The sequence below is a fragment of the Melospiza melodia genome, chromosome 12, assembly GCF_035770615.1.
Source record: "Melospiza melodia melodia isolate bMelMel2 chromosome 12, bMelMel2.pri, whole genome shotgun sequence".
Classification (NCBI taxonomy): Eukaryota; Metazoa; Chordata; class Aves; order Passeriformes; family Passerellidae; genus Melospiza; species Melospiza melodia.
This window is the reverse complement of record NC_086205.1, coordinates 27,704,631-27,732,381: the sequence shown is the minus strand read 5'-3', so window position 1 is coordinate 27,732,381 and position 27,751 is coordinate 27,704,631. Positions and strand designations below refer to the sequence as shown.

The window sequence follows — 27,751 nt, the reverse complement described above, 5'->3', positions numbered from 1 at the left end:
ATGGACGGGCAGCCCCCGGCGGGCCCCGCCGCGCCGCGCTGGAGGCGGCGAGCGACCCCCCGCCCGCTGCCGCTCGCCTGGAGCAAGCCGCGGCCGCAGTCGTACCAGAGCCCCAGCGGAGTGCTCGTCACCGACTTCCCCGTGGAGGACAGGTGCGCCTTCCCCGTGACTCAGCCCGCCGGCACCGGCGGCCCCGCCATGGGATCGGTGTCCAACGGGACCGTGCGGCCGCCGGGCTCCCCCGCGCTGTCCCCGGAGCGGCGCTCCCGGCTGCTCGCCCTGTCACCGGACGGCCCCGTCGGTTCGACCGCCAACGGCACCGTCTCCCCGCCGGGCAGCGGGCAGGGCCGCCGGCCGCGGCCGCCCAGGACAGCGGGGCTGCCCGCGCTGGCCCCGCAGCAGGAGCGGATCGTGTTCGGAGCCAGCGCTCAGCCCCCACCGTGCCCCCGGGTTGGTGAGCCCCCGGAGGAGCCGGGAGGATCTCCCGGGCGCGGCCGGGCTGCCGGGCCCCCGCAGGAGCCGGTTGTGCTCCCCGGGCGCGGCCCCCGGGCTGCCGGGCCCCCGCAGGAGCCGGGAGGATCCCCTAGGAACGGCCGGGCTGCCGGGCCCCCGGAGGAGCCGGGAGGATCCCCTAGGAACGGCCGGGCTGCCGGGCCCCCGGAGGAGCCGGGAGGATCCCCTAGGAACGGCCGGGCTGCCGGGCCCCCGCAGGAGCCGGGAGGATCCCCTAGGAACGGCCGGGCTGCCGGGCCCCCGCAGGAGCCGGGAGGATCCCCTAGGAACGGCCGGGCTGCCGGGCCCCCGCAGGAGCCGGGAGGATCCCCTAGGAACGGCCGGGCTGCCGGGCCCCCGCAGGAGCCGGGAGGATCCTCTGGACGCGGCCGGGCTGCCGGGCCCCCGGAGGAGCCGGTGGTGTCCCTGGGGAGCGGATCGGCCGTGGCGGGCGCGGAGCCCCCCGCGCTGCTGAGCACGCACAGCCCCGCGGCGCGCAGGGTGGGCTCGCAGCAGCTGATCCCCCGCAGCCTGGCCGAGAGCCGGCCCGCGGGCCGCGCCCAGGGCCACGAGCGGGGCCTCAAGGCGCGCAGCCTGGTGGAGACCCCCCGGCCGGCCCTGGGCAGCGACCCCGAGGACGAGCCCGAGGGCGGCCCGGGCGCGCTGCGGCGCGGGCTCCGCTCCACGTCCTACCGCCGGGCCGTGGTCAGCGGCGTGGACCTGGACGGCTCCGCCAACTGCAAGAAGAAGAACAGAATGTCCCAGCCCATCCTGAAAGCGGTGGTTGAAGATAAGGAGAAGTTCTCGAGCCTGGGGAGGATAAAGGTAAGGTGTGCTGATAGGTGAAGGTGTTGGCTCCGTGGGAGTGTGGCCCTGCTGATCCTGCATTTCCCATAAATGCTGGGAGTTTTCAGATTGCTTTTTTGCTAACGCAAAACTTTTCATGTGACTGTGAGTTTTAAAAGTGCTGTTTTCCAAGTGAGGTCTTGGAGATGGAAGGCTCTGTTGAAACCCAGGAGGTTCAGAGCCTTTGCTAGCTGCCTCTTGCTCGCCTTTCCTGCTGGATTCTTCAGCTTTCACAACTGAACCACGGGCTTAAAACCTGTCCCCCAGAAAGGAGTAAACAGGAAAAAAAAGGGACATTGTCTTAATAAAGTCTGTGTGCTAGAATAGCGACAGAAAAATGAACTTCCTCCCTCACTTCTCTGAGACATTACCTTTAAAGTACTTTTTAAAATCGCTGAGTGATTTTTAAATTGATAGAAATCACTTTAGGTGTTTTAATGCCTGAAAGTAAAAGCAGCATGCCTGTTTTTAAATCTTGGTTGTAATCCCTAGGAATTCTGTAGTAGAGTTACATTGAATGTTAATGTATTAAATTGTAAAGACATACTGATAGTGTTCTTTCACTTATCATAATGTAATATTGTATTTCCTTATTTTAGATATAACTTGTTACTGTATGAAATGTATTCACAGATTTCTGTGTAATGAAGTACATCCAAGAGCTGATGCTGTAGCTTTTAAAATAATTATCAGCTTTAAAGCAGTTTTCAGCCAGTTTGAAATTACGGTAGTGGATGCTTCTGTGAAAACACTGCAAACAGCGAAATAGAAATTGATGAATTTGTCAACAGCTGCAGAGTGTGTTTGGTTTGGTAGTAGACTTAAAACAGTGAGTTAAGTTTAAGATAGGACGACATGAAACTGTGTTGTCCTCACAGAGTTCTCTGCAAGTGGTGTTTTATGAAATAGACTCTTGGCCCTGGGACTTGTTGCACGAGAGCAGCTGTTTTATTTCAGGGGTTTGTTGTGCTCTCAGAAGGCTCCTTTACACAGTGCTCAGAGTGGTTTTGTTTGCAGAGGGGAAGGGCAGCCTCTCAGTGCTGCGCCTCCGCAGACAGCCCTGGGACAGAGGGATGAGCCGAGTTCACTGAACCCCTCTCCAGCCAGTGCAGTCTGTTTTTGAAACACAGGGAAAATACATCTAAACAAGGCATGAGAGAAATGAAACTAGTGTAGCTTTTCACTTTCTCTTGTGACACAATTGTTTTTACTGAACTCTTGTCCAACACATGAAGTTTACAGATTAGGCCCTGTTGATTTGGTGCCCAAGTCTTGAATAAAACAGACATTCTTGTTACTGTGATTATTTTGCATTCTCCTCCTTCTAACATATCTCTCTTTTCTCTTAAAATTACCTGCAGAAGATGCTGAAAGGACAAGGGACGTTTGATGGGGAAGGTGAGTCCTGTTCTGTCCAGACTTGCTAATAACTCCCAGGGGAAATGATCTTCAGGATCGTTTTGCTCACTTCCTTTGTACGGAGTCAGAGACTCAGTACCTTCTTTTTCAGTAATGCAGCTGAGATTTGGGACTATAATTTTGGCATTAGACCTGCCTTAGGGCTATTTTAAAGACTATGAAGTGACAGACTAAAAAAGGTGTGTCAAGGGCTTCTTTTCCGCATAAGCTCCTGTCCCTCCCCAAACCGGAGCTGTGTTTGGCTCAGCCCTGACAGCTCTGTGCAGTTCCACAGTTAGCTCCTCCAGGTGGGACTGCCCTCCTGCCTGTTCTGGGGCTGTGCCCAGGTGCAGGACATTTGATCCATCAGGGGTTTGGGCCCTCCCTGCAGCACACACCTGAGTCGTTACCCTGGGCTGGGGGGTCACACAGCTGTTTGTGCCTTCTCATCAGCTCGGGGTGCTGGGCTCAGCCCTTGGGCTCTGTAAGCATTTTCATTTCTTGCTGCTTAGGCTTCAGATGTAAGTGTCAGGAAAACACTGTCTGTGGAGCTGTATTTTTGTGGTACTTGTTAATTCTGGGTTTGCCAAGTTTGCTGCTTTTCCTGATACTTCAACAAGAAAACATCTATGATAAGTCCACAGAAGTTCTGTTGTAATAACTGCTACTCTCGTGGCTTTTCCCCTTTTAATGCCTCTTTGAGGTCATCTCAGCTGTGTTACCTTCCTCTTGTTTCTGTTTTCAGAGCTTCCCACTGTGTTCTCTTTGCATCATCCCCTTTCCTACTCTTTATTTTTATCTCTTCTCACGCTATCTCCTGATGATGTTTTCTGGATTCTCTTCAATGGTCCCGTCTGTCTGGGGTGATACCAGCTAATAACGTTCTCTGGAATGCCTCCCACAATTGAGTTGCTGTGACAGTTTCCTCAGTTAAAAGTGTGTAAACTCGACAGGCCCTTCCCCAAAGCTGCTCCAAGGGCCACACCTGGTCTGAGCAGGTGGGACAGACCCACCCAGCCAGGTGAGGGGCTGCAGGAGTTGGGGCCCTGCCTGGAGCAGCCAAACTTCCACTTCAGTTCCCCCTTCTCTTGTAGGGGAAGATTGGATGTTATCCAAAGCCTGGCCCATCTAAAAGTACCTTTCAGAGCCTGCCTGCTTAATGGCTGAGTTGGCCTGTGGGTTTTTGTGGTGTAGAATTTCTGTCCTTGCTCATTGCTGTTGCCAGGGGTGTGTGGCCAGGGAGGTTGGGAAGCAATGGGAGCGCTCCATGCCTGTGTTCCTTTGCCACTGATAGTTCTCAATTAATGATGGCACAACTCAAATACACCAGGAGGGTATTTGGTCTGAAGGTTCATAGGTCTCCTGCTTACTCAGACAGGCTTTGTCTTTTAACTTTCTATTTGGAATAGTTCTGACCTCAGATCTCTGAAACTGGGAAACAGTGAAATGTGAAGACAGTATTCAGAGTTGACAGAAGAAGGGTTGGCCTGGGCAGTGTGCTTTTCCTGGACATGAAAATAGTGAGACCTGCACTCAGTGGCTGCTCCACTGACACACAATCCTGTTTTCTAATTGCTGGTTAATTACAGAACTGGGTACAGCAAACCAAGGAAGAAAAAATTGTTTGCTATTTTTTTTTCTTGACAAAGGCCACATCTGTTCTTTAATTCGGTCTGGGAGGATCTTTGGGTACAGTGATCCATTGTCACTGTACTGCACCATTGTCCAGCCCAAATCAGTTGCTATCTTTGTCTCGTGGAGTGTGAGCAGCACAGTGACACTTTGGTTTCTTCCATTGTTTAAATGTTAGTTTAAATTTTTATGAGACCAACTAAACTAACTTTCTAGCAATGACTGAAATACTGTTGTTATTTGACAGAAAATGCTGTATTATATCAGAACTATAAGGAAAAAGCTCTGGACATAGATTCTGATGAAGAGTCTGAGCCCCAAGAGCAGAAGTTGGATGACAAGGTTGTTTTTCACTATAAGCCCCTGAGGTCGACGTGGAGCCAGCTCTCTGTGGTGAGTTGTATGGCCAGAGACAGCATCTCAGGGTGGGTTGAAGCAAAGTCTTCTCTTACTCGCTGCTGGAGTTTTTGGCTGAAATTTGTCATCATCTTTGTCACTTTATAACAACGACGTGGAGGTCCCAGTCAGTTACTGGTCTTTGTTTCACATAAAAAACAATGAAACCAAGTTCATTTTAGAGTCCTGTACTTGGCAAAGACACAACTTTACTGATTCATTTAAAAAAGAGTTGTGTGAGTTCACTAAAAGGGTGAATTATACTAAAGAAAGGCTTCAGTTAGTTTCAAACAAGTTTCTGCTGAATTGTTCTGTATCACTGCACAGCAGCTCTTAGGCTGGCTGGAGTGCAGATGTTTAATAGAAAGCGTTTTGAGAAGTGCAGAGCAGAGCTGGTGGTGCTGTGCTGTCCCTTGCACAGGCTGGGAAGTGTCTGCAGGGCCTTGGCAGGGCAGCATCGTTAAACAAAGTGAATTCAGCTCTTCTGCTCAGGGCTGCAGTCTCACTGCCTTCCCTGCTCATAACCTGACAGATCACTGACAGCAGCTGCTGCTGCCACAGCTCTTTCCCGTACATGGGATTTTGGGACTGAAGGAACCATAAAAATTCTGGACCATTTCTGTGCCTTCTGGAGGGATATCCCTATAATGAAGGGTTTGGGGTTGTTTTTTGTTAATGTAACTTGTAGGATGTTGTAGATGCTCATCTCAGGCATTAGAGAGATTATGCCATGACAAGATCAGCTGGAGTATTTGACCATCAGCTCTGTATATCCCAATAAATGAGGGATTAAGCCTCAGGGAGCACCCCAAAGGCTGGTTAGATGGTCTGATTAGCAGAGCTGTCTTACAGATGCTGATGATCCTTTGCACTTGAAAGTATTGAAAGATTAATATCTCTGATTCAGTAATTATAATGAAGGCAGGACAATGTGGTTTTGTAAATACGTGCATTAATTTTCTTTTTCCAACAATCAGATACTTAAAATACAGTTCATTGGCTTCATGTTGCAAAAAAAAAAGTGTTTATAATGAAGTCAAATTGTTTTTTCTGCCTTCTGGGCAAACTAGCAGTTAAATGTTCAACAGCTGAGGTATTTTGGAAGGAACGCTATTTAGTAATAATAATGATAATTTCAAAACACTAATTTGCTTTGAGACAGAAATAGCATGAGGACCATCTCAGGAGGAGAACTGTGCTGTGCTTCACTTACAGAAACCAGCTTGTTCTTTACTGCTCCTCACACACAAACTTGTGCACTGTCTGTATTTGATTTGCAAAATTGGAACTGGGGATTATATGGGAGAAGGTGGTGCATGGAGAAAACAAAATCTGGGAATGTGAGACTCATAGTGACTGTGTTTATAACTCTGGAAAAATTACATGCTGTCAATGTGTATTAAGAAGTTGAAAAGTGAGTCTGGAGTTGTTGCAGGAAGTCAGCTGGAAAATGTCAGTCCTGGGTTTCAGCACATGCTAGGAAAGGAGGAGGAGAATGCCTGTGGTGTTTGTGAGCAGTGCCTGTGCTGGGAAAGTGAGGGCAGGGGCAGAGGATCCCCTCTGTCTGCAGGAGGCTGCCCTGGCAGTGCTGCAGCTCCCACCACGCTGTGCCTGAGGGTAGTGCCCTTCAGGTACGGAGTGCTCAGATTCTTCATGAGAACAGTGATAAAAAGGGTGTTTCTGTCTTCCTGAAGTGAATTCACACATGTTGATCTCAGATGTGACTGGTTTCTCATTCATGTAAAATTCAGGTGCTGTGAGTGGCTTTAGGGAGCCACTCCCACCCACAGGTCACTGCCCAGGGCTGCCTCCCCTCCGTGGTACCAGCCCAGACCCCTGGTGTGACTCTCTGGGGCCTTCAGGGCTGATGTCTGCACCTTTCTCTCCCTGTACGAAAGGGCTTGTGGTCACTTTGGCTGTGGTGCAGCCACTTAGTAGATTCCTGTTGAGTTCCCCCTTTCAGCACCTCCTCATTTTGAAGGCACTTTTTGTCCCTGAATGGAGTTCACCTGTCCTCCTCTCATCCCTTGCTTCTCACCTCCATGGTTGAATCAGTCATTGCTGAGGAGAAGCCAGTCCAGTGTTGGTAGCAGTGATGTTGGGCTTCTTCCATTCCTTCTGATCATATTCTTAGCTTAAATGAAGTTTGTTTGCTTAGTATCACACATGTGATGTTTTTTTAGATTACTTCAGCTTAAACATTTTGGACACATCAAAATTAGGTATTGAATTTTCTTTGGCAGAAATGGCCAGAGCAGTCTCCATATCTGGGTCTCTGTCTTTTGGAAGTGTTGCTGTTGGTGGGGAGTGTCAGGCTGGGCCCTTGGCTGTGAGTTCATGTGCCCTGAATTGCTGTGTACTTAGTGGGACACACCCGTGTGTGCCAGCTGCAGTTTGGAGCAGGAGTTCAGCAGGTGCCCATGGAGCTCCCTGCACTCTGGCACTGTCTGTGTTAACAGGGAGCACTGAAATCTGGGGGATGTGTTCCTAGCTATTTCCTGTGCTGTGTATTTTTAGAAAACTCTTCCACGGCATCCAGAAAAAAGTTACATTGCACCTTTCAGTGCCATTGCACTTCCTCAGGAATGCTCTGAAGCTTTCAGGCTCCTGATTAAGATGTACTTTAATTGTTAAATAAAAAGCCATCTAATTAGCTCTTGCTCAGCATCCAGAAGTGTCTGCTCGTGGTGCTGTGGGGGTCTGGGAGTTGTGTTCCGTAGGCTGGTGGCTCCCACACTGGAATGTTGCTGTAACTTCCACAGGCATTTACCTGTGACTGTGCTTTGGTGTGCAGACCAGAGTGTGGCACCTCCTTATTCCTGCTGCCCAGCGTTGTGGGGCCTGCTGTGCAGGAGTAAAATGAGGAATAATATATCCTTTAAAATGCCAGGGAGCAGGTGGAGCAAGAAGAGAAAGCTGTTGGTGGTAGCATATTAGGAGAAGACTGACAGAAATGGGTGTGGGTCTGGTGTCTGTGATGTGCCTCTGCTCCACAAAGAGAGCAGGGCTTTCCACATGTGTGGTGCTGTGCCCTTTCTTTTCCCTTGCCCTGGTGTCCCTCCTGATCTGAGTCCTGTGTTTAAAACTCCTGTAGAGCCAGGCCCTCCTTGGTGCTTTGCTTTCTAGGTTTTGATAGTCCTGTCTCTCTTTTTAATCCCATTTTCCCACAAAAGGTATTAAAACATCGATTGATTTGTCTTCTCAGGTGAAGAAGAACGGCCTGTCAGAAGCCATCAGCCAGGAGGAAAGGAAGAGACAGGAGGTACTCTGTGTTTTGGGGCTGCTGCTCAGGGCTGCACTGCATGCCTGCCTCAGAGCTCTGGTTGTTGATAAGAGTTCATTGCTTGCCTTCCTGCTCTCCAGTGAAGTCTCCTCTCTCCCCAGGGAGAAAAAATGAGCCCAGAGTGTGCTGAGGTGCCTGTGTCCGTGCCAGGGGCTCCTGGGCTGCTCCAGCCTGGCAGCACCAGGGTCGCTGCTGTGCCAGGGAAGGGGTGACAGGGACTCCGGCTCCCAGAGGGGAAGGAAATGTGGCACAGGAGTTTCCATAGCAGTGGGGAGCAAAGAGCAGCTTTTACAGAGCTGTACCTACCCCTGTGGGCAGTGCTGGGCACGGGGTGTGCCTGCTGGAGCCCAGCTGGTCCCTGAGCCCTGCAGCAGGGCAGGAGCTCCCTGATGGCAGCAGCAGCATCAGGGTGCTTGTCTGTTCTCTCTCTGCCCTTTGTTCCCTGTGTCCTCTCCATCCACTTTCCTTGTCCCCTTTGCTCCTGCGTCCTCTCCATCCACTTTCCTTGTCCCTTTCTCCTTGTGTCCTCTCCATCCACTTTCCTTGTCCCTTTGCTCCTTGTGTCCTCTCCATCCATTTTCCTTGTCCCTTTGCTCCTTGTGTCCTCTCCATCCATTTTCCTTGTCCCCTTTGCTCCTTGTGTCCTCTCCATCCACTTTCCTTGTCCCTTTGCTCCTTGTGTCCTCTCCATCCATTTTCCTTGTCCCTTTGTTCCCTGTGTCCTCTCCATCCATTTTCCCTGTCCCCTTTGCTCCTGTGTCCTCTCCATCCACTTTCCCTGTCCCCTTTGCTCCTGTGTGCTGTCCCTGTGCTGTGCCCCCGTTCCTCCCTGCAGGGCTGTGTCCCAGGGAAGGGGAGCTTGCCAAGCCTGGCCAGGGCAGCTGTGTCCCTGCAGCTCCTCCCCAGGTGTGTCCTTCCCCAGCAAGCCAGGCTTGGCTAGGAGCCCTGCAGCATTACCAATCTGCCCCAGTGCCTTCTTTCCTCTTCAGGATATGGCTCAGCCTCCTCCTGCTGGGAAGCTTTTGAGACAAGGCATGTATTTCAGTGATATCCTTTAGGAGCCCTTAGTCAGTGTTTCCTGGAGCCATACTTGCATCCTTTCAAAAAGAACAAGTTCTTTGGATTCCTTTTAAATGTAAAGTCTTCAATGTTACCAAAAATTTTTTTCATGCCTGAGGGTTTTTAATTTGAATTTTAGAGGCCAGTTCTTTCAGTGGGAGCCTAAATAAATATTTTTAAGCTGTAGGTACATTACCAATTCATGCTTTTGCTGTATTTCTTTTAAACTGCCTTTTATCATGTATTCTTTATCCGTTCTTTGAATTGCTTTTTTGAGCCTATTAGATTATTTTATAGTTATATACATTATCACTGCAGAAAAATATATTTGTCTTCTGCCTTGATTAATGTCCATGTCCTGTCTTCATACACATCCCATCTTTCAGAATCTGTTAGTGAGATGGGTATCTGTGCATTTTTTGGCTAAAGAAAACGTGTCTCAGACTGGTTTGACCTATTTTCAGTAGGTGTTTCCTTGCAAGCCTGAGGTCCCGTGTGTGTGTGTAGCAGCTGCAGGGTGCCCATTGCCCCCCGAGAGCGTAACTGTCCTTGGGGTTCACACGTCCCCCGGCCCTGCTCTGTGCAGAGGAGCCCCAGTGTGGCTCCAGGTGCCCCCAGCAGTGCCCAGCAGGCACCAGGGAGCTGCCCCAGCCCCTGGCCGTGTGTCAGGCACCCTGCTCTGGATTTTGTTCTCCACAATGTGTTGGGCTCAGGGTCAGGTGATTCTCTCTGCCTGCCTTGCACACCAGGAGCAGAGTGTCTGCCCCGTTCCTGCTGTGCTGGTGACTTTGTTCCCAGCCTGGGAAGAGCTCCACCAGGGACCTCAGCCTGCTCCCTCCAGCCTCACTGCTGTGCTCTTGGGGTCACACCTGTGTTGAATTCTCTTCCGTCTCCTGTTTGCAGTTGCATTGAAAACTCTGAATATATACTTGTTAACAAAGACTTTTTTTCCTAGTATTAAATAACTTATTTATAATTCATGATGCAACTATTATAGAGATGAATATTTAAGTCATAATCTCTAGCTTACATCCAAAACTTTGCTTTGCACTCCTGCTCAACATTTTCTTTTTTTTTTAAGGAAAAAAGCCCAGTCACTAGTAAGTCTCTTATTTCCCCCTTCACTTTGCAGGCAATATTTGAGGTGATATCTTCTGAGCACTCCTATTTGCTGAGCCTGGAGATTCTGATCCGGATGTTTAAAAATTCCAGGGAACTGAGCCTCACAATGACCAAAACAGAGAGCCACCACCTCTTCTCCAACATCACGGATGTTTATGAAGCAAGCAAAAAGTGAGTGTGGCATTTCTGTACTTACCAGAGCTGTGCATCCTTAAGCATAGCAGCAGGTTTCTCTTTGGATGCTGAGTTATCCATTTTAGTGGTGAGCATTTCTTCCCAAACTCCTGCTGGTTTGCAGGTGGGAAGTGCAAGTGGCAGAGATCTGCACAGCAGTGTGAGCAGGGCTGGGCTGGGATTGGTGTCTCTGAAAATGGGAGGGAAGGGAACCACAGAGTGAATCATAGTGGGAATCAGCATCCTTCAGATGTGAGCAGTTGTGGGCTAAATGCTGCTCAGGCATTCAGACCTGCTCCTTGCAGGGCATCAGATGAAGCTCAGTGTGCCCTGCTGAGCTGTTGAGCTGGAGCTGGAGTTCCATGCTTGCCCTGCAGAGCTGGCTGGTGCCAGGTGGTGCAGAGGTGCTGTCCTGAGGTGTGCTGTGCTCTGGGACTGTCACTCACGCCTGTGTGAGCACCAGGGCCTGGCTCTGCTGCCATGGGCATCACTGCTCTGCTGCTTTGGGGCACATTCCTTCAGTCTGCAGCCAGGCAAACAGACACGGCAGATAGTGCCTAGAGAGGAGGAAATGGCAGATCTTACAAGATACAAGTGCTGAGGAGTCTTGTTGCCGGCTGGTAATTACTGCCAGTGTTATTTAATCCAGGACATGCATATGTATGTGCTCTCAGAGTACTTCACACTCTCTTTCACAAAGTTACTGGAAGTGGCTTGGCTTCCTTGCAATTTGTTCTGTTCACAGCAGCAGGTGGATTATGTATTCCACATAACTAAAGCATCAGACTGTCTGTGTTGCTTTTCCTGTCCCTGATTTGCAGTCTGCAGTGAGCACAGTGGCTGCAGTGGCTGGTGAAGGTACTGAGTGCTCACAGCTGTGGCTCTGTACAGCTTTACATGGATCTCTTTACTTGTGGAACAGAGAAATATTGGGCTCCTTTCAGAAAAGGGCTGAGGGTTGAACAAGGATTCTGAATGGTTTTTTATTTTGCTCCCCCTTCTTTTGTCCCCTTTGTGAATTCTTTAGCATTAAACCCTCATTTACCTTGGTGAAACTTGTGAAGGGCCATGTCCCCAGTCACAGTAAAGTCATTTCTTGGCTTTTTTCTCTGAGACACCACAAAGTCTGTGGAATTTAACATCTGTTGTGCAGCAGTTTGACTTTTGTCTTCTGAAGTTCATGCAGCAGCAAGACCTTGTTTTTTGGAGGCTGATGTGCTGTGTCAAGTGCAAACCCAGTGCAGGAGCTACAGAGCAGGAGAATGTTTGGGTTTGGCTGGGGACCCTTCCTTTCTCCCTCCCTACCGCCCTTCTTTGTCTCTTGCAGTTGAGCTCTTTTGTCAGAGCCTGGGGTTGTGTGGCCCCAGAGCCACCCCAGTCTGGTGGCACTGGTGTCAGGGAGTGCAGCTCATCAAAGGCTTCATTTTCCAGGAAAAGTTCCTTTTACAGGTGCTCCTTACACAGTGGGAGTTGTGAAAGTAAAGGACAATGGGGATGGGGAGAGCAATGCTCTTAGGGGAACTCTAACATCCCTTTTGCTTAATAGTCTTCAAAGGAAGTGGGAGGGAGAGGAAAAAAAGGGATGGAAAAATACCACATTAGCCTACAGTTGTAATCTTATTCTTTCTTGTGTGTGAAGTCTCATGGTTTTAGAACTTGGATTTTTATGACTTGGGGTAAAATCAGAAGTCATAACTCCTTTTTATACCTAAATGAAAACATAATTTATCTCCCAAGTTTTGCAATACTGTTAAACTAAAACAAAACTGTGTGCTGGCTTTGAGCAACGTCATTTCTGTAAACAATGGAAGTGATTTTAAACCAGATACCAGCTTGGTATCTCCAAACTGCTGCTTTCTGTTTTCAAGGGGTTTCAAAGTGACAAAATCCACCTTTTCACTTTAAAATGGAGTCTCTCCCATTCTGCTGGTTTTTAAGCAGCCTTTGCCTAGTACAAAACCTGAGTTTTAGTGTAGTTACCAGTGATTTTGGTTGCTGGGACAAAAGATTGGTGAGCTGAAGAACCTGTGCTGATGAAAATACTTCATAAAAACTTTTATTTGAAACTGCTTAAAGCCTCTGTCTAGGAACTTTGACTTGGAACACGTTTAATGGAAACTCTCCAGTAACACCAGGATGGGCCTGTAGTGCCTGACAGGGCATTCCTGGGGAACAAAGCTGCCTTTGTTGGGAGCAGAATGCAGAGAGCAGAGACTGTCTGTGCCTTTGGGAGCTCCCTGGAATGTCTGTGGCAGAGGAGTGGGGATGAATAACCTGTGTAGCACCTGCTGTGTGTGTTTGTGGGAGCTCCTGGAAGGTGGCTTCAGAGAGCTGGAGCTCATTGACCCTTGTGTGATGTGCTGGAGCTCTCACTGGTCAGGGCTGTTGGGCTGGGCTGTGGGGATGCCAGGGAGCTGCTGAGCCAGGAGTGAGCCAGGAATGCAGCCTGAGAAATCTCTGTCAGGTCAGACAGCTCCCCAGGAGCCTCTCTGGGGAAAGAGGAGTCCCAGGGAAATTAGGGAATTTTCTAATTTTTTTTCTAATTTTCTAGTCTTCAGGAGCAGTTGGTCTGCAGGGTCACATCCCCAGTTTATAGGAAGAAGGAAAGCTTTAGCATTTGTGCCTTCTCTGCCATTAGACCAGCAAAAGGCAGATGATTCTGTGATACCAGAGCAGCATTGGCAGGAAAAGATCCTGACAAAACCATTTTAACAGATTCTGTCAGGTTTTAAACTCTGTTAGTCGCAGAGTGACAGGATTGAGCACTCTGGTTGTGCTGGGTTCATGACTTGCAGACATTGCCATTTCATGTTCCCACAGCCTGGGGCTGGGCTGGGCACAGGGGGCACGCAGGGGGCACACAGGCTGTAGGGCCAGCTGCTCCTGCCGGGCCCTTGCCCAGTGAAAGGAGCTTTGTGGGCTCTCAGTCTGCAGGCCCAGTTACATTTGTGTGTGTACATTTGTGTGTGTAGCAGTAATGTGTGTTGGCTTCCATTACTGAGACTGTGGGAACTCAAACTGATTTCACTTCTGCACTTTAATAACCCTCTCTCCAGCCCTTTTTTATTTTGATTCAGCATGAAGATTCTATGGAAATAAGACTATTTTTCCTATTTCACTATTTTAAATCCCCCTCCCCTTCCCTAAATGACAGTCATGTTGCAGATGTTCAGCTTCTGTCCCTGATGAGAAGGTTCAGATTTGGAGAGGTTAATCAGAAATCTCTGAAGTTATCTCAAGGTGGCAGTTGTTACTGTGGTAACAGCTGCACATATCACAGCCCCTATCTCCAGGGGAAGAGGCTGAGTTCTGCTTGCTGCCTCTCCCCTGGTTTCTGTCCCTGCTGGTGCCAGCAGCACCCTGGAGCTAAACCTGCATTTTGAATTTGGCCCTCGGCGTTCAGGAGTGCTGCAGAGCGGATGGTTCCTTAAACAGTGTAAGGACAAGATGAGGGAAATGAAATTCTGTCCTACAATGCTGTTTGACTTTCTCTGAATTGGATCTAACTTTAACCAGAAAAGTCCTGGATTTAACAAAGACGTGTTTGAAGTAAATCCTCTGACATTCAGCAAAAATAGCTGCACACATCACAGCAAATTCCTTGTTGGTTAAATTGAATGGAATCATTCCATCCCTCAGTCTTGAGCTCTATGGCAGAATCTATCCTAAAATTGTAAGTGAAAGGGTTTATGATGTGTCTGGTTCACTGATTGTATCCAATAATTAGCAGGTTGCATATGGAAAACTATAGCTTTTGATTCAAACTTGGATGCAGGATTTCCTTATGGGACATATTGGGAGATGGGACTTTGATATACTGCTCCTGCTTGTCTCTCTTTTCCCTTTTTTCTTTTCTTTTTTTTTCCTGTCTTCTCCTCTCCCATGTCTTTACTGTTCTTACAGGGACTGTCTGTCTGATGTCACCGATGAAGCTCCAGATAAATTGTAAAGGTGGAAGCTGTGGCCCAGCAGGGTCCAACACCTTGTCAGTGTGCCATAGCACAGCAGGAAATGTTGGATTTCCTGAGCAACGTGAATTGGCAGCAGTGGGAGGTTCTCCCGGCCATAAACATGTCTGAGCAGAGAGAAACAAATCCCAGTGTGGGATGGGGCTCTGCTGTGCCTCCTGAGACACTGCAGGCTCCGTACTTACAGGCTCCTTTTTCTGTAATTTTATGATTTATGTGCCCCTTGGGGCTGGCCCTGGCACTGAACCCAAGCCCACAGGACAGGTCTGTGGCAGCTCAGGATGTGCTGTGCCTGGAGGGGCTGTGTGGGGGACAGGAGGTGCTCAGGGCTCTGCCTGCTGCAGTGACAGGGCTCTAACAAACCCTGCCCAGTGCTTGCAGGCTGAGCCCTGTTAGTCAGCCAGTCCATCTGCACTTCCTGTGTCAGAACACCACAAAACCCAAAACCAGACCAAAATCCACTCGAGTGTGGTGGCTCTGCTGACCCACCGAGAGCCTGGCAGCCACCCCGTGCAGCAGCTGCTTCTGAGCACACCTGGAGAGTGCCTTAATTTAGTTAAGCTCTGTTGCTGCACACACTCAGCTGCTGCTCAGCCTGTTCTGCTCCTCTAGCGTGTTTGAGGTGTGTTTGTAAAGCAAACTGTGGAGGGCATCACTTGAAAAAGGTGCCAGATTTGAAGAGCCAGTGTTAGCGATAAAAAAATTGAATAAAGGGCTGAAATTAAATAAAGCAGATTTCAAAATATTGGAGCTTAATGTGAGCTCATGTGTTCTGAGTATTTCCTTGATATTTTCTGTGCTGTATGAGGATTTTTGTATGAACTTGTTGCCTGCAGGGAGTTGAGGGTTCTTGCAGTGAATGCTGGTGTACAAAGGCTTCAGCCAGGGCAGCATTTCATGTGTGAGGGGTGACCTGCAGAGCTGCTCTGTGAGCTGTTCCACCCCAGCCGTGGGCATTTCCAGTGGGCACCAGGGAAACCAGGGCTGCTGCTTTGGGAGCGCTGGGAGTGCAGAAGGCAGTGGGAGGCATCCAGTGGCCAGACTCACTCGTGGGACAGACACAGCAGGGAAGCTGTCAGAGCAGCATGGTCAGGGGAAGGGCCAGCTCAGGATTTGGGGTTCTGTGCCCATTTTCAGTGCTTCCAGTCCCTGTTTGGTTCCGGTGGAGGGCTGCAGGAGCACCGTGTCCTGCTCCACCACCACATGGCTCAGAGCCCCACATACCTGTACTCCATCGAGCACTTCTGGTGCTGTGCTGCCTTTAATTGCAAGAGGAAATGTGTTTATGTGTGTATGAAGTCGCTTCATTTCTTTTCCAACCCTGTTTCTAGAAATTCTGGTCTGACCAGCTCAGTGATGCTGTTTGGTTGTGGCATGGGGGAGTGGGAAGTGGCTGTGCCAGCGCTGCTGCTGAGCTGCCAGGGGCCGTGTCCTGTGCCCTGGGGCCGTGTCCTGCCAGCACTGCCCTCGCTGCCCTGCCAAAGCAGGGATGGCCTCGCCCTGTCAAGGCCAGCCCAGCTGGCATGGGTTGGTAACAGGGCTGTGTCAGGGGAATGCTGCGAGAGGAAGATGCTGTTTGCATGTGAAAGTGAGCAGTGGATGTTAACTCCCCAGGTTCTTTGAAGAGCTGGAGGCCAGGCACCAGAACAACATTTTCATCGAGGACATCAGCGACATCGTGGCGAGGCACGCGGGCTCCACCTTCGACCCCTACGTCAAGTACTGCACCAACGAGGTGTACCAGCAGCGCACCCTGCAGAGACTGCTGTGAGCATGGAGAGCCGTCTGCAGGGCTCCCGGGGCTGGGGGGCTCTGGGTGCACCTTTTGGGTACCCCAGTCTGGGGTAGCTCCCAGCCAGGCTGGGCTGGCCCTGCTGGGCACCTCCTCCTGCCAGGTCGTGGCTCACGCTCCCCTTCCTCTGTCAGTTCAGTGTCACACAGTGGGACAGTGGCCCTCCCTGTGTGGCACACCTGGGTCTGCCCTCACAGTCAGGGGTGGCAGCTCCTGAGCTTTAACGTCAGTGCGGGGGCTGGTGGATCTGAGAGTATAAAGCTGAAGGCTGGGGTGGTCTGACTCCTGAAAATCACATTCCTTTTTATAAAATCATGGTTTATTTAAAATGTAGCAACTCACAAAATCGTTTGGGAGAACATCCCATTGAATTTTTCCATCCTCTTTCCCCCAGAGCCACAAACCCAGCGTTTAAGGAGGTGCTGTCCCGGATCGAGTCCCACGAGGATTGCAGGAACCTGCCCATGATCTCCTTCCTCATCCTCCCCATGCAGAGAGTCACTCGGCTCCCCTTGCTGATGGATGTGAGAGCACCTGCTTCCCTCTTTCCTGCTGCTTGTTCTCACACTGTTACCATTATGTCAGTTCTGGGTCTCTCCAGTCTCTTCCTGCCTTCTCCCTTACAGCGCTCCTGGGCTGTGGATTATGGATTCCTGCTGCATTTTTTGCTGACTGGGACTGGGCCCTCCTGCTCCCCCATTCACAAGTTAAATACTTGGATGTTCTAGTGGGGAAATTGTACAGTAAAGGGTCAGAATGGTTCTGAAACTCAGGAGGAACCAGGCCAGGAATTGCATGTAGTGCTAGGATTGAAATGAACCCTGCAGCTCAAAAACAAGACCTGCTGTCCTGTAGGATGGTGAGGGCCCTTAGGCAGGGAATACTCTGGGAAGCTGAAGGATGGACTCCATCCCAAGGGAGCTGTGTGTGAGTGGCACTGAGCTGTCCCTCCCTGTGCAGGGACTCAGCGTGATGGGGGTGCCATCATGGTGTTTGTCAGGCAGAATTCACACCAGGAGCTGGGGTATTTCACTTAAGGTGCCAGGACTAAGTGAGGAGCTGGATCACCAGCAGGAGTGCAGATTGTGATCGGGCTCAGATTCCAGCACTGGTGGGAGCCACAAACAGAACTGATAATTTTGTTTGTATATTTTTAAATTGAGCAATGAGTAATTTGATCACCTGGACAGTTAGTTCATTCATGGATATTGAATTCTCTCTTCTCTGCAGTATGTTTCTAGGTAAAAAATGGAATAATAATCTAGTATTCCTGCAGAGTGTCACTGGGGGTGCCTTCCCCTTCTTGGGTTTTTTTTTCCTATACCTCCTTCCCCTCTTTGGCTGAAATAATCTAAACAATCAAATCTAGCATTTTATTTCCCACTCTTTCAGTTTTGTTTTTTGTATAAACCTCATCTTGAGAGGTTTTTCATCACTTTGTTCCCAAACATTTGCAGGGAGGCTTTCCTCAGTGTGACTGAGTGACTGGAGTTCCCTCTTTATCTCAGTCCACAGCTGTGATTCAGCTCCTGGATTTCAGTTAAGATGTGAAATCTCTGTGGGTTGCAGTCTGTGCTGCTTGGTCCTCTGAAGTAACTGATGTTTTGTTCCAGACTATTTGCCAGAAAACTCCCAAGGATTCAGCAAAATATGAGAACTGCAAGCAGGCTCTGAAGGAAGTCAGCAAGGTATGCTCTCAAGTCATTCCTGAGTACTTCCAGGAAAAAATGGATGTTTTCCATGCACAAATACTGCAGGCAGGAGGAGCGCTGAAGGCTCTGCATTGTTGTATTTAAGGAAGGGCACTGGGGATTGGGTTTGTGCAGAATTACTGCCTCCTACTTGGGAAGGGATCCCAAAGTGGATGATACTGTGGTGATTCTGGGTTTGTGGGGGAGCAGTGTGGCAAGTGAATCCAGCTGGGAGGAAGGTGTGTGTGTGGAGCTGATCATCAGCCTGGGTCAGAGCAGTGCCCTGCTCAGCCAGAATGGGGCTGAACCTTTGTTCCCCCTGGAGAATCACAAATGATGGGGTTCCTGTGGGATCACTGGGGTCAGGGGGAGCTGGGAGCAGTGCAGTTACGGGGCCAGGCCTGGTCACTGTGGCCCTGAAAACACCATGGTGAGGTGGATGTGCTCCTGCTGGCTCTGTGCCCCTGTTGGGGTGTGTGCCCCAGCAGTGTCTCTGTGCCCCAGCAGTGTCTCTGTGCCCTGCTGGTGTCAGTCCCACAGCAGTGTCTCTGTGCCCTGCTGGTGTCAGTCCCACAGCAGTGTCTCTGTCCCCCAGCAGTGCCTCTGTGCCCCAGCAGTGTGTCTGTGTGCCCCTGTTGGGGTGTGTGCCCCAGCAGTGTCTCTGTGCCCTGCTGCCTCCGTGCCCCAGCAGTGCCCCTGTTGGGGTGTGTCCCACAGCAGTGCCTCTGTCCCCCAGCAGTGCCTCTGTGCCCTGCTGGCTCCGTGCCCCAGCAGTGCCTCCCAGCAGCAGCAGGCTCCTGTGCTGCAGGCCCTGCTCAGCCCTGTCCCGTTTGCAGCTCGTGCGTCTGTGCAACGAGGGCGCCCGCAAGATGGAGAGGACGGAGATGATGTACACCATTAACTCCCAGCTGGAATTCAAAATCAAGGTAGGATGAGGAGCGTGGTCCTGACCAGCCAGGACAGTGAACAGGGGAGCATCACCAGCATGGTCATATCCCACGGTGATTCTGGAAAAGTGAACTGTTGTGGCATGACAGAAATTAAAACTTTTGGTCAAGTATTTTAATTTTGTTAGAAGGTGATGCTACAGCACAAGGGATTTTGAATAAATACTGAGTGTAGAGTATTCTTTGCTGTAAAGATAAAACTGCTGTGAAAATTTTGGCATTAGGAGAGAGGCCAAAGGCTGCTGCTCACTGCTCAGATTTGCTTATGTACCTGATGGGAAAGGTGTGCCTGGGAAAACACTTCCAGGCCAGGGAGGGATCCAGGGGTGTTTGTCCTTCCCCTCAAGGGTGGGATATCACAGGTTTCTATTAAAAACTTCCTGTACTATCAGTCTTTTGTAGGAAACACCAGCAGACCCAGTCATAGGTAGGGGAGGTTTATTAGACTTTGTTCAAGTACATTTATTGTTTCTATTCAATGTTTACTGCAAACACATTTCTGTCTTTGATTTCTATAATTCATGTCTGATACCATTACTCAGTGGGGATTCTTTTGACAGAAGATTATTTCATTATCAGGCATGTAGTGAGTGGAGGTTGGTTCATGGTTTTAAAAGCATAGCTCTTGAAAGGCCCTGGGTCAGGCTTGGGGCAAATGCTGCCTCCAAAAAGACGTTTTCAACTTGTCCAAAGTATTTTTATTCTCAAATATTGTCTAAAAATTGATAGCAATAATATTTGCTTATAGCAACAGCAGTAACAAACAGAGCACTTCTGGGCAAGTGACACCAGAGCATTTCCTGATGGGTGGTACCAGACTCCAATCTTGATGAGTCCAGCCCGGTGTGGGGGCTGAGCTGCTCCGAGGTTCCCTCAGATCCCAGGAGTGCCTCGGGGTCTGGGGTCCCTCTGTCCCTTATTTATCCCTCTCTGTCCCTCGGGCTCTGTGGCTCCTGGGTGACCCCACCTGCCCTGGGGCTTTGTCTTTCCTTCCTTTTGTGTGAGATTTCCCATTTTGCATCCAAGCCCCAGCCCTGCAGCCCCTCAGGCCCCAGGGCAGGGGAGCCCAGCTCTGGTTCAAGGCATTTTTCACTTCTGAGAGCCTCTTTTCTGCAGCAGGGACGTGGTGCATGTGATTTGCTCCTTTGGCAATTCAGGAAAACTTAAACCAAGCTGTCTCTGGAAGAGAGTCAATTAGGAAAATGGGATGAACTCATCTGGAGTACAGATTAGAGGAATTTTTTGTTCATCCTCAAATAGAACTTTTAAAAGTATTTTTTGCTTGTAAACCAATCATCATGGGACTGTAATTCTGTTTTATGGCCATTATAAATTAGTTAAAGTATTTCTGTTCTTGCCCAGTCTCACAGAGTTTTGGAGATTTGTTTATTATTTAGTTGGATGTAACTGTGGAGAGCTTCATGGGAACCAAGGGAAGTGACTCAAACCTCCTGGTGCTTGTGTACATGGCTGAACTGTGGAATTCAATTTTTAATTAAGGTTCAGCAGTTTTTGTTCCTAAATTTTGCATCTTTTGCACAAGAGAAGCTGTGGGGTTTGTTTAGGGAGTCAGTGTTTGTTCTTCCAGCAGTGAGGTCTCAGTCCCAGCACTGGGTTTGGGTTTGGCTCAGCAGGTACAAGCAGGCTGCAGTTGGCTTGGCCAGGGATTAACAGAGACAAAAAGCCAACTCATGCAGAATGGGGGAGGCAGCTGACAAACTGCATGAAGGGATGTTGTTTAAAGTGTGTGAAAGGTGCTTCAATGGAGGGGAAACAGGCAGTTGTGCTCATCACCTTGGTCTGCCTGGAGTGTCTGTCTGGGGGCAGCCTCACAGGGTCTGTGTGACCAGCACGGTCCCACATCTCCCTCCCTCCACCTTCCTGGCCCAGAGGGACAAAAGGGCCTCGTGCAGGCTCTGTCTCCTGCAGCTGGGAATGATTTGGGTTCATGAAGGCAGGGCTTCACATCAGGCAGCTCCGGTCCTCTGCTGCAGCTGCTGCAGGTGTTGGCCCTCAGCTGGGGCAAAGGGAGCTCCTGCCCCATCCGTGAGCTGGATAAAGACAGGAGCTGTAGGATCCCTCATCAGCACTTTCAGTAAAGCCTGACAGGCAGCTGGGACACTTCAGGAGAACAGCAGGGCCATGGGGGCCTTCCCTTGGTGCTGCCAAGGAGAGCACACAGAGGTGGGGAAGGAAGGAGGCTGCACTCCCAGGTGAGGAGGGTTTGTTTGTGCACCCTGCCCACCTGTCCCGGTGACACTGGCACAGAGGGTGTCACCTCTGCTCCCAGGAGAGCCCTGAGGTGCCGAGGACACTCCCATGTCCCCTCTTTGCCATTGACACTGGCACAGAGGGTGTCTCCTCTGCTCCAAGGGGAGCCCTGAGGTACCAGGGACACTCCCATGTCCCCTGTGCTTCAGGAGCTGCTCTCACCCTGCAGACACACTCCTGAGGCTTTGCTCGGTGCCCTCAGGAGCTCTCACAGCCTGTTCCAGCCCCAGGGGAGCAGATCAGTCAGGTCTGTTCATTTCTCTTTTCCATGAGCAGCAATGACAGGTGCCCCAGTGATTCCCAGGTATTTGCAGCTGCTACCTGTGTGTTGTAGCAACAATGCAGTCCCTTGAACTTTGGTAACCTCTTTGTGTTTGTAATCTCTGAGCTTTGAGTTTTTTCAAGCATTTTTCCCAAATAGATTGTACTCTGTTGTCTGTTTTTTAATTTTTTTTTTAATTGGGAAGGATTACAATGTGATTTTCTTGCCTTGCAGCCGTTTCCATTGGTTTCCTCTTCTCGGTGGTTGGTGAAAAGGGGTGAATTAACTGCATATGTAGAGGACACTGGACTTTTTTCCAAAAGAACCTCTAAGCAGCAGGTGTACTTCTTCCTCTTCAATGATGTCCTCATCATCACCAAGAAGAAGAGGTAAGAGCTTTCCCAATATAAAACTGGTTTTGTGTTCAGTTCTCAAATCACAGTGACTTTTAACGTGATCCTGGCTGTGGAATGAGTTCAGCAGTTATTTGAGTCTCTGCCATGGGTTACCAATAACAAGTAACTGCTTGTTAAACAGGATTTACTTCTGGCAAACACAGTTAAGATTCCAAATTGTCAGAAGAATTAAAAAGATGGTTCTTTATGCCCTAGCAAAGACAAGTTTGGGAAGGATGAAGTGTTGGGGCTGTCCTTTCCCTGCACACTTGCCAGGACTGCAGGAGCATGAGGCTCCCCTGATTTCATTAGCAGTGCTGGGGTGAGCCCTGCTCCCACCCACAGCGTTTCCATGGATCCACAGCATGGACAGAAATGTTTGTTGGACTTGGGGCTGAATGTTTGTGGTTTTCCTTCAGCAGCTGAATCGCAGAAGATTCTTAACATTGCACCAAGACACCTCTCCTGACTTGGAGCTAAAAATGGGCATTTCTGAGGCTGCACTCGGGGCTTTACCAGAGTTCATCTCCAGCCCTGGCTCTGCCCTGGCTCCATTGCTGAGCTGTGCCTCTGACCTGCTGGAGATGCTGCAGAGGAGGGAGCCCAAGGGCTCTCCAGTCACAGGGCTGCTCCCCAAGGCTGGGCAGGGGGGGACACAGGGATTTGGCATGTGTGCAAGGCTTTCAAGAGGGATAATCTGCTTTTCCCCACTGCCCAGATTTTAATTTATTGGGAATGTTTCTTCTGCCAGTTGTCCTTGTAGCCCCTGCTGTGTGTAGATGCAGTCTGATTTTTTTTTAATCATTAAAATGCCATAATACTTGTCAAGCACTAATGCAGTGTCCTGAGAGGAGCAGTCAGTGGCAGCAGGTGTGGGGATGCTGGATCCTGAGGACAGGCTCAGCCAAGGGGCTCAGGGAGGGTCAGCCCAGTCCTGCTCACACAGACCTGGCTGTGGGCTGGGGCAGGGCCTGGGCTCAAATCAGTGCAATGTTCACCCCGAGGGCTCGTGGGAAATGCACTCACTGCTTCTACTTGTGCTTGATCCCTGCAGCAGCAGTCTGATCCAGCGGGTTTGTGGGATGGAAGTGAGGAGTGGGAAGGATTTGTAGAGGTTTATCTGCTGATTAATTAGTAAGAGGTTCTGTTATGATTAGCTGTGCACATGTACAGACTAGTTGATTAATTCATAAGAAATGCATTTATTATTCATTGCATAAATGCATAGACACATCTCTTTTTCAGACATAAGATTCCCATGTAGTGATGGCAGCACTCCCAGCTGGGATTGCCTGTTCTTCCTTTGGCTAAGGAGTTATTTAGACTAAAATACTGAACTGACTTCTTTAAAAAAAAAAAATACACCTCCAAAAATCCCCAAACTTACCCTAAAAAACCAAATCCCAGTCAACCCATGCCCTGCTTCAGGGCATCTGAGCAGAATTGGTTCCATTAGAAGCATGTTGTGTGTCCGTCATTTGGGAGTGCACAAAGTCATTGTGCAGAAAGAGCCCAAAGCGCTGTCAGTGTTTATTTCCCAGAACCCCGGTGAAAATGTCTGAAAATGTGCCCTGGGAGCCCAGCTGGGGCTTTGTGTTACACAGAGCTCTGGCAGAAGCTGCTCACCCCTGTGCGGGCTGGGAGGAGCTGGAGGAGCCGTCCCCTCCGCGGTGCTGTGGCTGCCCGCGGCCCAAGGGAGCGGGGATCCCAGCCCTGACCCGGCTTTTGTTCCCTGCCTGCCCCGCAGTGAGGAGAGCTACAACGTGACCGGCTACTCGCTGCGGGAGCAGCTGCTGGTGCTGCCCTGCGACGGGGACGAGCCCGGGCCCGGCTCCTCTCCGGGCAGGAGCGCCCCGGGGATGGGCAGGAACGCGGCCTCCCACCTCTTCAGGCTCCTGCTGCTCTGCAACCACGCCGGGGACCGGGTGGAGATGCTCCTGGGAGCGGACACGCAGTGAGTACCGCGGCTGGGGGATTTCTGCACCTGACTGTGCCCACAGTAGTACATGTTCATTTATTTATTTATTTCTGTTACTTCTTCTGGGTTAGTAATTTAAACTGCTGGGTAAGGCCTCGATTAGGGAGGGACTCTGCCTGCAGAGGTGAGCGTAGCTGTGCCTCGGGCAGGTCCCTGTGGGGGCCAGCCCTGTGCTGGGTGCCTCAGCCGAGGGTCAGTGCTGCCAGGGGCTGTCACCGCGGGGCTGTCACTGCAGGCACAGCACCAGGCTGTGGCACACGAGTGTCCCAGGCACAGCCAGAGCACTCTGGGCCCTGAGCAGGCGCTGGGATGTGCTGATGGTGGATGGAGCAGCAGGGTTAGAGCAGGAGCAGCTCTGCTCCTCTCTCTGGGGCGCCCTGAGGAGTGCCCTGCCTTAGAAACCTGTGCTTGCTCTGGGATGTGCATGTGCCATAGGAGTGCCCTGCCTTAGAAAGCAGCAGCACCCAGTGTCTGCTCTGGGATGTGCATGTGCCATCAGCTTCCTCACGGCCTCTCAGCGCTGAAAGAGTTCACTTGTTCTGGGGGAAGCTGGAGGCAGGACAGAGACATGAAAGGGAGTGCTCCAGACATGTCCCTGCCTGGAAAAATCGATAGTTTTAGGTTGGCTTTCAAAGTTTAGAATAACCATGAAAGGAACTGAAGATCATCAGTGCTTTCTATTAAAGATCTCATTATGAAAGCAGGAGATGATTCAGACTTGTTTGGAAATGCAATTTTATTGGGGAAAAAATGCAGGACATTTTTAGTTGTCTGGGCTTTGTATGAAAAGACATTTTGTTCTGCAGACTTATTATTGATTTGTTCTGTGCTGTTTGCAGTATAAATAGCAGTCCAGCTGATCATTGCTCAGAGCAAGAGTCTGAAAAGAATTCCTGTATTTTAAGTTACCTATTTTTATAGTCTTATCTTTTGAGAAGGATGGGAGGGGAATTTCCAAGGCCAAACAGTTCAGAATAGTTTTGTGCAGGTAAAACTGAAATGTTTTCTCTGAGCCAAAGATTTTCACCATCTCCCGTGGCATTGGGTCCTAAGGAGAAAAGCACCAGTGTTAGGTGAGAACTTTCTATGGCCCTGGGAAGAAGGCAGAGCATACACAGGTGCTGGGTTACTCTCAGGGGCTGAAGGGAGAGATGGAGGCACTGGAAGAAGCAGGGGCAGCCTCAGAGCTGAGCATTCTCCAGGACATGAGCTGGGACGTGGTTGTGCTTTGCAGGAGTGACAGAGCCCGCTGGATCACGGCGCTGGGCCAGGACGGCGACAGGCAGCACACGGACAGGACCAGTGAGTGACAATGCTGGGGCTCCTGGGTGCTCTGCAGGGCACTGCCCTCACTGGGGCTGGGCTGCAGCCACCCGAAGGCATGGGGGAAGGTGTAGAGGGGAAATGTTTTAAATGAATGGTGATTGTTGTAGTAAAAGCCCTGTGACTGGTGTAACTGAGCCTGGCTCTCTCCTTCCCCAGCCCTGGCTCAGGTGGAGACCATCAGGACGTACACAGCCAAGCAGGCCGATGAGCTCTCTCTCCAAGTCGCTGATGTGGTTTTGGTTTATCAAAAAGTGAATGACGGTGAGTGAGGATTATGTGTCAGTAGCCATTTGTCACCTCTGCAGGGGGATCCAGCTACAAAAATGTGTTTCCTATTAGCACAGGGCTGCAGTGAGAAACAGTTCAACTTCCAAGGAAAACGTGAGCATTTGGGTTCAGGTTTCTAAAGGAAGCAGCAGCTGTAACCAGCTGTAGAACATGGCTGCTGGCCAGTATTGGCATGGGAGGTGTCCACAAATAGGAAATTGAGTTTGTCTAAAACCACAGAACTCAGACATTCTAGCGAGTGCCAGGGTTGTCCAAGAGAAACAGCCCCAGTCTGTCGTGCCGTGGCCTGGGCTCTCCTGCTGCAGCTCTGGCACAGGGTGCTTGCTGAGGTTTGACACAGGATCCTGTGTCCCAAGATCACTGTGGCTCTTGCCCAGACCTGCCCACAGTGGCACTGATAGCACCAAGTGCTGCCCAAGTCAGTACTTGAGGGACTAAATTCTAACTTGCTGTTGCTCAGTTACCTGTGAAATCAGAGATTCTGTCACTGTACTATAGCATTACTTCAAACTATATTTGAATGACAAAAAAGACAGCGAAATTGTGCAATGCTTTGCACATACTATTTTTTACCTGGTCTGGCTGGATTGCAAACACCTGCCAAAGCTCTCCTGACCTGGTGCATGATCCCCAGTGAAGGCAGATGCAGAATGCCCCTCAGTGCCCCCAGGGCAGGGCAGGGTGGGTGCAGAGGTGTCACTGCTGTCCCTCCCTGCAGGCTGGTACGAGGGGGAGCGGCTGCGGGACGGCCAGAGGGGCTGGTTCCCCTCGGAGTGTGCCAAGGAGATCACCTGCAGGGCCACCCTGGACAAGAACATGGAGCGCATGGGGCGCCTGCTGGGGCTGGAAACCAACGTGTAGCCGTGCCTCAGCCAGCTGGGGCTGCTCGGGGACAGCAGGGCCACAGCCCAGCAGCACCTGGACACTGGGCATCCCTGCTCTGACAGCTCCGGGCTGAGCCCCGGCCCCAGCAGCAGCAGCGCTTGCAGCAGTGGCTGGGCACTCCTGCAGCTCCTGCCTCGCTGCCTGCTTGTGCTCCTGCTCCTTCTGCTTTGGAGCACCTGAAGTTGTTTTCAGCAGTGCTGGCTGTCCTGCAGCCCCAGGCCCTGTGTCACAGGCCACTTGCCTTTGTGTCAGCAGCCGTGTGTTCCCTGAGCTCCAGTGCCCAGCTCTGGCCTCTCTAAAGGCTGACCTACCTCTCCAGGGCAAGTCCAGGGCTGGCCCTGGCCTGGCACAGGCACAGCTGGCACCACCTCACGAGGACTCTGCAGCTCCATGAGGCTGCTCAGACTGCTCCAGGTTCTGCTGTGGGCAAAGGATTTCTGCAAGCTGGATAAAGGCACCACCCTCTGCAGAGCAGGTGCTGCTGCTCCCTCCTAGCACAGGTATTTTGCTGCAGAGTCACAGGGATTTAGTGCTGGCAGTGGGGCAGTTGTTTGTGGCTTCCTCAGCTGCCGACTGAGGTCTTGCCTCACTCAGTGCTTCAGAACAGGGGTGATGAGAACATGAGCTGCACTCACTGCTCTGGGAACAAACGCACTCGGGGCTGAGCAGGGTTCAGGGCAGGTGGCTGCACACAGGTGGGAGAGTGTGGATGTGGATGAGAAAAACCCTCTGTGTTAAGGACCAGCTGCTGACTCAGCAGTGTAGAAACGAGGGGAGAACTTGTACTACCAAGGCTTCCTTCTGTTGCCTTCCCCAGCCTCTGCTGGTTTTTATGTACGATGCTGATTTCAGTGGTGAGTGAACTGTTTGTAAAGATGTGTAGGTCTAATAACTTAAGCTACATTAGGAAGGCAGTAATTTTGTACAAAAATACTTATCTGGACAGTGTGACAGTGGTTATACAGCCTTGCAAATTAATTTATAAGTGGACTGATAGAATAGTAATGAGAGAAACTGTAAATTGAACAAAGACTTATTTAACACAGTAAAAACACTGCTACTGTTTTAACAAATTTTACTGTATACATGTGGATGTTTAACACATAACTGAATGTATAAATCCAGGCATTAATTTTATTCAGATTTTTTTAATGCACTGTATATATTTTTCATACCTAGTTTTTCAAAAAATGCTGTAATGTTTTGTAAAGACATTTTTCATTTTTTCCTATTGTTGGACACAGTTCTTCAGGAATTAAAAGACTTCTATGATTTTATAGGACAACAATCAATAAAGTGCTTTTAAATCCTTACTAAAAAAAGTTTTGATTTTGTATTAAATGCCATAAAGCCACCAGTTGACAATGTCATTTTTGTCAGAGAAAGTAAATCTCTTCAGTAAACACTGGCATTTTACATTTTCCTGTTCTGTAAAGATAAATAGCACGATCTTGTGTCCTACCTCATGTCATAGATCCCATTTACCTGTTGGACTTGGAGCAGTGCCTGGGACAGCATCTCATTGCTGAGGCACCATTAAGGGGGA

At 50.2% G+C, this 27,751-nt stretch overlaps 1 protein-coding gene across 1 annotated transcript; it reads left to right on the top strand.

The window, feature by feature from the left end:
- Positions 1 to 27,608, top strand: ARHGEF26 (Rho guanine nucleotide exchange factor 26). Its single transcript, XM_063166376.1, has 14 exons — positions 1 to 1,317; positions 2,700 to 2,736; positions 4,616 to 4,761; positions 7,970 to 8,026; positions 10,239 to 10,399; positions 15,985 to 16,137; positions 16,557 to 16,686; positions 17,776 to 17,850; positions 18,690 to 18,779; positions 21,568 to 21,722; positions 23,476 to 23,682; positions 24,941 to 25,008; positions 25,189 to 25,293; positions 26,039 to 27,608. Exons 1-14 carry the CDS (start codon positions 1 to 3, stop codon positions 26,179 to 26,181), a joined length of 2,844 nt encoding a protein of 947 aa, XP_063022446.1. The 3' UTR covers positions 26,182 to 27,608.
- The last annotated feature ends 143 nt before the right edge of the window (positions 27,609 to 27,751 follow it).